The sequence below is a fragment of the Phycodurus eques genome, chromosome 7 (genome assembly GCF_024500275.1).
Source record: "Phycodurus eques isolate BA_2022a chromosome 7, UOR_Pequ_1.1, whole genome shotgun sequence".
NCBI classification, from domain to species: domain Eukaryota; kingdom Metazoa; phylum Chordata; class Actinopteri; order Syngnathiformes; family Syngnathidae; genus Phycodurus; species Phycodurus eques.
In genome coordinates, this window is record NC_084531.1 from 15,387,396 (window position 1) to 15,396,335 (window position 8,940).

Consider the following 8,940-nt stretch of genomic DNA (forward strand, 5'->3'; position numbering starts at 1 on the left):
TCGGGGTAGGGGTTTGTGGTTGCGTAGCATCGATCCAGCAGCACGTTGAACCTTTTGAAAAGATCATCATTTGTCTTTTCTTGTCCTGATGACTCTATGAATGCTCTTGGAAGACAACTTTTACCTGTCCGTTAGATTAGTGGCTCGCACAGCAACATAGATTTTGGTCTTCAGTTGGAGCCCCGTTGGTGGAATGGTAAGAGCATTTTGGAACTGATCATCCTGACCAGTCAGACAAAGCAATTGATGTACCAAAGATTAAACCATTAATAAAAGCAAAAATGTCATCAGGGTTCATTGTCTATGAGTGAGGGGAAAGACTGAATCGTAAGCTTGACATACAGAGATAGTCGTGATGACTGCTGAGCCTGAAGGCGAAGCTTTCAACCACATTCCCACCCTCACCAATAGTAACCAGCTTTGACTGAAAGTGACAGAAATTAGTTTCCTCTGCAGGGTTTCTAGGCTCACCCTTAGAAATCATAGTGACGCGTCAGATAAGGAGCTCAGCTATCCAGAAAATGTGTCTCCATATTGAGCGTAACCTGGTATGTCTATGTGGTAGGAGACTTTGGGCACACCTAGATCATGGTGGAAGGAGTGTGTCTCACAGCTTGCCTGGTAACTCTTCTGTGCAGCCCCTGTGGTGTAGGGGTGACGAGAGAGCTGAGCCAAAAGGCAATGTTTTTCGTGTACCTGTCTGACTACCTTCCCACCCTCACCTACGGTAACCATCTTTGACGAAAACAATTAGATTGTGGATGCAAGCATCTGCGATGAGGTTCCTGCACAGGATGTCTGGGCTCGCCCTTAGCCAAAGGGAAAGGAGCTTGGTTGTCCAGAAAACAAACATTTGATGTGGCTCGGGCAACAAAAGATGCCTCTGGGACGCCACTTTGGTGAGGTGTTCTGCGTATTTCCAACTCAATTGTCTGTGTGGTGAGTACCTCAGGTTCTTGTTCTCGTGTGAGGGAAAGAAGGATCATGAGCTCATCATCAGCTCGGCGGATTAGTGGTTAGCACGTTTGCCTCACAATCAAGGTATACAGGTAGAGGTCGTTGTGTTCTTCCTCTCACATCCTGAAAACGTTGTTCAAGACTCTACGTTTTACATACTGTCGGTGTGAATGTGAGTTTGAATGGTTGTTTGTCTGCCCTTCAATTGACTGGCGACTAGTCAGGGTGATTCCCGGCTTCTCTTTCCTAAAGTTACCTCGGATAGTCTCCAGTTACCCGCAACCATATTGAGGACAAGCGCTATAGAGAATGGATGGACATCAATTTGATCCTATGGTTGAATGGTGACCAGTCCTGGATGTACCCTGCCTCTCGCCATAAGGCGTCAGCTTCCCTCTCATCCTGTTCAGGATAACCAGTGTAACAAATGGATAAGTTAGATGTTGTAAATTCAGATCCGCTCTTACTTCATATAACTCCAAGCTCAATGTGCTTATGAAGCTGCCATTGTTGTCTTTGATAGCCAAGTTCACACCAGATCTGTAAGGGATAAAAAAGAAAAGAGTGGTTCGTGACTTACAGACCCACAAAAGTGGCACGGTGCCACAGCGTGCCCCACTCACACGGCCAGCTCAGTGTTATTGATAATATATTGCATAGGGTAGAGGCAGGAGAACTTGTAGAGGAGCTGCGGCCGGTAGGTGATCACGCCAGTCGACGGATCAGTGGAGGTGACGGCGCCGGAGATGTTGACAAACTGGACATTGGAGAAGTCTGCGAATGCTCCGGTGCCCACCTGAGTGATGATCTTCAGAGAAACGCTTCAGTCAGATCACTGAGCTCTCGGCGTGAACCCATAGTCCATGTGACAACCTACCTTGAAATCATTCCCGCACACCGACATAGAGCTTTCATTTATGGGGAAGCTGAATTTTAAGACAGGTGGGTTGACGTCAAACTCCGCCGTACCGAAACATTTGTCGTTGTTATACTCATTGTTGAGCACCATGAGGGACTCGTTGTAGAGCGCTTGGTACACTGGACAAAGGTAAATGCTCAGGTCCATGTGCTCGGTGCCGCAGTCCACCATTATGTCAGAGTTTTCTGAGACAAACACAGCAAGGCGTGACCCTCCAAACAACACACAGAAAGGGTGAACAAACCATAAACGTACCTGGTGGTCTGTTTGTGTTACTCGTAATGCACTTAGCTGGTATCTGAGCCTGGGTTCTTAATATGACACCAAGGTGGCACACAACCAGCACCAACTTCATTATGCTGGACACATGAAACAACACAATGACAAACTTGAATAGCATCCCGTGGAGTGCATACCTCTGCCATGGCCAAACAATTCCAGTTGTTCACCTCCATAAATACCCACCGGCGGGAAAATTATAACTTATGACAAAAAGGTCATATTACTAGAAAAAGTAATTTTGTTAGACATTGTAATATTGCAAAAAAAGAGAGACAATTTTAAAGGAAAAAGTCATAGTGTTACAAGAAAAACATTGAAACAGGAAATATTACATTATGAGGAAAAAAGTTGAAATTGTATGAAAACATTATTGTGATTTGAAGACAAAAAAAAAGTTTTTTATGAGAAAAAGTCTTAATATAACTGCAAAAGAAGTCATACTTTTATGAGAAGCCATAATTTTACAAGAAAATTATGTAATTTTACATGATAATATTACTTTGTAACTTCATGAGAAAAAGACAAAATTTCCTCTTAACAGTTGTAATTTTATGAGATAAAAAAAAATTACAAGATTTTTTTTATGAGTATAAAGTCATTGTTGGGTTGAAATAAGGGAACAAAATCACAACTACAAAATTAATATTGAAATATTGCAAGTTGGGCGGCACGGTGGATGAGTAGTTAAGAAGAAGAAGAATCATGTTTTATTATCATGAGCATGCATGCATGCACACGAAACTTGCTCTCTGCATTTTACCCATCACAGTTCTGAGCACACGGGTTCAAATCTGGCCTCGTCTGTGCGGAGTTTGCATGTTCACCCCTGCCTGCGTGGGTTTTCTCCGGCTATTCCGGTTTCCTCCCACATCCCCTTCAATTAACCTCCCCATGGTAGGTTAGTAGGTTAATTGATGACTCTAAATTGCCCATAGGTGTGAATGTGAGTGCAAATGGTTATGTTTATACAGTATGTGCCCTGCGATTGGCTGGCGGCCAGTTCTCGCCCAAAGATAGCTGGGATAGGCTCCAACACACCCGTGACCTTAGTGAGGATAAGCGGGATGGAAAATGATTGGATGGACAGTGCAAGTTGTAATTTTACAAGTCAAAAGTAAAAGAAAAAAAGAAAAAGTAATGGTATGAAAAAAAAATTTTTTTTTTGGTCCTGTATCTGCATCCTTTTTATGCCGGAACAGTTTTACTGTGTCACACTGGATATTTTAAGCTTCCGCTGTGGTTTCTTCGTATTATAATCGAGGTTTATTGAGAATCAGAATCGAACAGAACAAAGTTTCTAGAGGAGAGAGAGAAACAAAGACAAAACACAAAGCACTAGTTGTAAACAGGTTGAGAGAAGTAAGTCATTACATTATCTACAACAATGAAACATTAAATATGAGTGTTGCATGGGGCTGTAGTGCTACACCCTGTGAGGGAAGGACAGGACAAGGACAGGAGAAGGCACATGCATGACAAGGGTCGTGAACCCGGCTGTACAACTGAAGTGTGGTGGGATTAATTATGTAAATTATAAAAGCCTACAGGACGAGAGTATAAGTGAGGGGATACACAAGCGATTTGCAAACTCATGAGTTATTTGTCGCAATAAGTGTGTGGCCCCACACCCAGTGAAAGAGTCCCAGGGGTGTGTTCCTGCCGATACATGCAAGTGAAATGACACCGTTTTACATGCACAAAGACTAACAGAAGTGTCCTGTAATTGCTGTGCTTGCACCGCGGAAGCTGAGGACCCCACCCAATCAATCGAGGGGTGGGATCGGTCCCAGGGGTCCACCCGAGAGCAGCCCGGTGGACGGGACACGTCCCACACCGAGGGACCCAGGGCGGTCCGACGGCCTCACCGAGGCGCCCCGACAACTGGCCACCCAGTGGGGGCCGCGGGGACCCAATGACAACCACCGCCGCACACACCCCGCCACCCCCCCTCCCCCATGAAAGCCAGACGCCCCCCAACCCGCAGGGCCCACGATGCAGCCAGTCCCCGCCCAGCCCGAGGGGAGGAGAGTGTCCCTTGTTTGTTGGAAAGGAGGGCGTATAGGGGCACCCGACAAGGGAACAATAAGGGAGGGGGGGGGGGGGGAGCCCCAACACCAAGCAGTCATCCAGCCCGCGGGGGGGCGGACTCAGGAGCACCGCCATGCAACTAAGTGAGAACCCACCTACCCCCCTGTTACTATGACTACCAGGCAGTCATTGGCCCTACCCCGTGTATCAGTGCCCCCCCCCCGCCCCCCGAGTGGTATGGTGCATTAAAATCTGGAGAGGTCAGTGAGCCGAGGGGGGGGCAAGGCTGCCAGGCACTGATGCCTAACAGCCAAATCCACCACCAGCCACCACCCCCCAGAGATGGGTGTGTGGGGCATTAAAACCTGGGAAGTGTGTGCGATGCATTTAAAATCCAGGGGGGCAGGGCCCACGGACCGGGAAACAGCACAAACGTGCTGAAACCCGGTCCAACACCCACACCGTCCTGATCCCATACCAGTGTCCCAGGAACCCTTTGATATGTATATGTGTCCAGATCTGATTAGTGAGAATAATATATACAGTGAATGGTGTGAGTTTGTGCGAAGTGAGTGATTAAGAGGCATGCCTCCTGCAGGTCGGGCACATTAGGCCGGACAACCTCCGACAAAGAGGGCTACTCCACCCAGACCCGCAGCACCGACCCCTGGGCCCCAGGCCCACATTCCCGCCAGCACCCACTACCCACCCCCGACTGTGGGAGGTGCCCCCCCCCAAACCAGGCAGGGACAAAAACCCCACAGCAGGCCCAACAGCCCGCAGGGGACGGCCCGGCTCCCCCACGGGGAGAGGAAGACCCCAGCGGGATGCAAGGAACGGAGAGAAGAGGAGGAATCGGGCTGAGGACAGACAAGGGGGCCCCACCGCCCCCACCAGCAGCCAGAGCGGGGGACCCAGGCGGGCACCAGCTGGCACCGCCCCAGCACCCACGGAACATGGGCGAGTCACCATCACACCACCATTACTCCTCAGGAGGTCGTCCCAGTGGTTCCCCCCCACCCCCGAGATCAGAAAGGAGTGAAAAAAGTCCACAGACGCCAGAACAGCAAACACTGGGACAAGGGGAGAAGATCCCCACTCCATGCATGTGTTCTCTCACCATGCAAACCGATCTAAAATGTGTGAAAATAAAAATGAGAAAAGAAAAAGAAATAAATAGAATAATAAAACAACAACCTCGACAACAAAGAATACAGAATTCCATTGTTTACTTTCACACTTATGAAAATAGTCTTGCTTTCTTTTTGTGATATGACCTTATTCCTGTTAGGTTTTCTGTTCTTTTTTTTTCATTTCAGTGTACCACTAATATTCTTCTGTATTATTCTCTCAGAAGGAAAATGTTTCAAAAAAGCATTATCTTTCAATATTCACAAAAATGAAAAGATGTTTTTCAAATGGCTCAAAATTTTTAATCATAGGAAAATATTGTATAAAATATTACAATTGTCATTGTCAAAGCACAAAATACATAATTTAAAGGTGACAAGTAATAATAATAATGTAATTTTATATATTTTTTTCCATTTCAGTATGGCCCCAATATTCCTCTGTAATATTCACTCAGGAGGAGTGTTTAAAAAAAAGCCCTATCTTTCAATATTCACAAAAAAAGAAAATGTTTTTTTAAATGGCTCCAAATTCTTAATCACATACAAGTATTGTACACAAATAATACAATTAGATTGTCATTGTCAAAGCAGAAAATATGTAATTTAATGGCGTCAAATAATAATAATAATAATAATAAAAAGGATAAGCGGCTCAGAAAATGGAGGGATGGATGGATGATAATAAAAGAGTTCTCACCTGCAAATCATCATTTTGTGTCTCCCAGTCATCGCCCACATTTATAGTGTCGCCTAAAGGGGCGTGCGAGGGCAATCCACAGGACAATAGTGCAACATGAGCCCTAACTTCCACAGCATAAATGCATTTTTTGGGTTTGTTTTCATTTTCTAAATTTAACCTTTTTATTTTGGTTTCGGGGTAGAAAATCACATTCGGAAGAAACAAATCACTGAACACATCATTATTGAACTGGATATGTAAATATTCACCAATTATTTATAAATTGCATCATTTCAATTCCAATCAAAAAGGTGAATGACCTTCATAATTTTACAAAGGTATCTTACAATTGATTGTTTGTAAGATGCTATATCTCTATAGAATGACCATGATTCATTCCCTTGTGTGCATGCATGGGAAAGTGCTGCTTGGAGAACAGCAACAACAAGCAAAGAGTGTGAGAACTCTTCTTCCTCACGGATCTTTTGATGTGATAAACATGGTACTTGGCACTCGTCAAAAGTTTTGTAACCGAGACTCTTTTGTTGCTGCCCCATGGCTATCCTGTAAACTGTAAATATATATATATATATATATTTTTTTTTTTTATAAAGTCGAACAGATAGTGTTGTGGCACTTATGAAAGGCCACACCCGTGTGGGAGAACTCCTGTTCTTGGTCTTCGCATCGAGGGCCTTCTCGCTTTACTGCTCCCCCGTGGCTATCACCACAGTACCGCGCTGTGTGGAGACGGAAAGGGCATATTACAATACATTAGACAGCTCACCTTTCAAATGCCATTTTTAATTACTATACTTTTGTCATCCCAAATAAAAAAAAAGTATGATCTTGCAGCCATGCCCTCGGCATTACTGCGTGACAAAACATCCCTCAGCGGTAAATCTTCTGCCCCTGCGGAAATATGTATCGCTTGTATAGTGTACATATTGAGGACAGCTACGGCAAAAGCACATTCTGTGCAAGTAACATCCACAAAGAGAACCCAGAATAGCAACTGTGACCTCATTGTATGCTTAGACAAAAGTGTTTTGTTGCCACGTGGTCGCTGCACCATGTGGTAACGAGTCGTCCATTATTCGTATTGACCAGCAGTATTCTGTATTTTTGATCAGTGGTAGGAAGTAACAAAGTTCAATCAGGTAGCTGTACTTTACTTGCGTCTTCATTTTTCTGATGACTTACTATATGTCCCATTTGAAATCAGATATCTTTACTTTCTACTGTTTACTTTGTCAAAATAGGCTTTTTTTTTTTTCAACCGATGACGAGATGTATAGTAAATGAAGAGAGTTAATGTCAACCATTATTGAGATCTTGATTGAGTGAGATCTTGGGGACCTGGCGGTAAAAAAACAGGGACAGTACCGACATGGAGGAATGTGAACCAGGGAGCATTAATGAAGATAGCAACAGATTTGGAGAAGCAATATATTCCCATCCATCACCTTATTTAAAAGAATTGTGTGATGTTGTTGGCTAAAAGAACGAATGTGAGCTTCTGGCATAAAAAAATAAAATACATTTTTTTTGTGTGTCTTCCTCTCAGTACGAGCACTATGGAAATTAACACAAGAGGCAAACTATTTTGTGTGCACAGATGTCCCTGTCATGTGTCAGTGAGTGTGACTCCCATAAAGGAGGGCAGGTGGTAACAAAGGCATGCATGGATGTTTACGTTGTGCAACATAAATGTCCATCTCAGGGGGCTGGGGGCAAACAGGCCTCTTCTCTGGTGACACTCCCCACGCATGTGTGCTCATACTTTAGTCTATATGCTACATCACATAATGCACAAAATACATAACACAAAAATCTCACTCTTTCACTACTGAGTCTTCAACCAGGATTTAAGACTCCTTTTACGTTGCCATGTCAAACTGACCTGGTTTGAAGTTTAAAACTCTTGAAACTAAAACTAAACTTTGCTGGTCATATTTTTGGTCTCTTCTTCTTTTCCGTTCATACATTTTTAACAGCTTCTTACATGGTTTATTAAAACCCTGTAATGCCTGACCCCAGAAATAATGGACAGAAAATTCTGATTTCTTGAATTTGGAACCTTTATTTGTCCCTTTCACAAAATCTGAAAACGAAATGACAAAAAATTATTTGCATAGAGGTTTTTTCATTTGTATCGTACATGATACTGTGAATATGATCTGTGAAAACAATCAGCTTTCTCTGGCCCTATTTTGTGCTTGATTTGCAAGAATTCCCTGCTGCAGATTCAGAAGGCGTGACATACATGGTGTCAATCATTTGTTGTGTTCTCGCAAACAGCACTCATCGCGGCCTCCCAAAAAATAAAACTTTAAACTGATAACAGTGTCATAAAACTCCATTATAAATAAGGTGATTTTATTGAGGCTGAAGGTGTGTGTCCAGAATGAGTGTGCCAGCGGGTAATGATTTTTTTTTCTTCACTGATCATTTTACTCATGAACTCCTGTCAAGTCATTATGACGGTTTTAACAAATTTTGTTGAAAACATGCCCATTTACATATACTGTATTAACCCATAAGTAACTTCATCCATTTTCCATACCGCTTATCCTCACTAGGGTCGCTGTGGTGCTGGACTCTCTCCCAGCTGACTCTGGACACAACCTGACCGGGTCGCCAGCCAATCGCAGGGCACATATAAACAAACAATCATTCGCACCTATGGGTAATTTAGAGTTTTCAATTAACTTACCATGCATGTTTTTGGGATGTGGAAGGAAACCGGAGTACCTGAAGAAAACCCCATGCAGGCACAGAGAGAACATGCAAACTCCAGACAGGCGAGGCCGGATTTCAACCCGGGTCCTCAGAATTGTGAGGCAGATGTGCTAACCAGTCGTCCACCAGCAGCAGTAACTAGTAGTAGATAAAATGTCAATCTCTCTCTCTCTCTTTCTGTGTGTGTGTGTGTGTGTGTG

The 8,940-nt window shown here is 43.9% G+C and overlaps 1 protein-coding gene across 1 annotated transcript in view; it reads right to left on the minus strand.

The window, feature by feature from the left end:
• si:dkey-4p15.5 (zona pellucida-like domain-containing protein 1) overlaps positions 1–8,858 on the minus strand; it is an 11,527-nt gene extending 2,669 nt beyond the window's left edge. Inside the window, exons 1-8 of the mRNA XM_061681998.1 lie at positions 8,715–8,858; positions 6,017–6,738; positions 2,132–2,235; positions 1,835–2,061; positions 1,581–1,765; positions 1,425–1,497; positions 125–222; positions 1–51 (exon numbers count right to left, since the gene is read on the minus strand). The exon at positions 1–51 is cut by the window's left edge and continues 30 nt beyond it. Coding sequence (XP_061537982.1) covers positions 1–51; positions 125–222; positions 1,425–1,497; positions 1,581–1,765; positions 1,835–2,061; positions 2,132–2,235; positions 6,017–6,057 — 779 coding nt within the window. The 5' untranslated portion in view covers positions 6,058–6,738; positions 8,715–8,858. The remainder of the gene's footprint in view (positions 52–124; positions 223–1,424; positions 1,498–1,580; positions 1,766–1,834; positions 2,062–2,131; positions 2,236–6,016; positions 6,739–8,714) is intronic.
• Between the last annotated feature and the right edge of the window lie 82 nt (positions 8,859–8,940).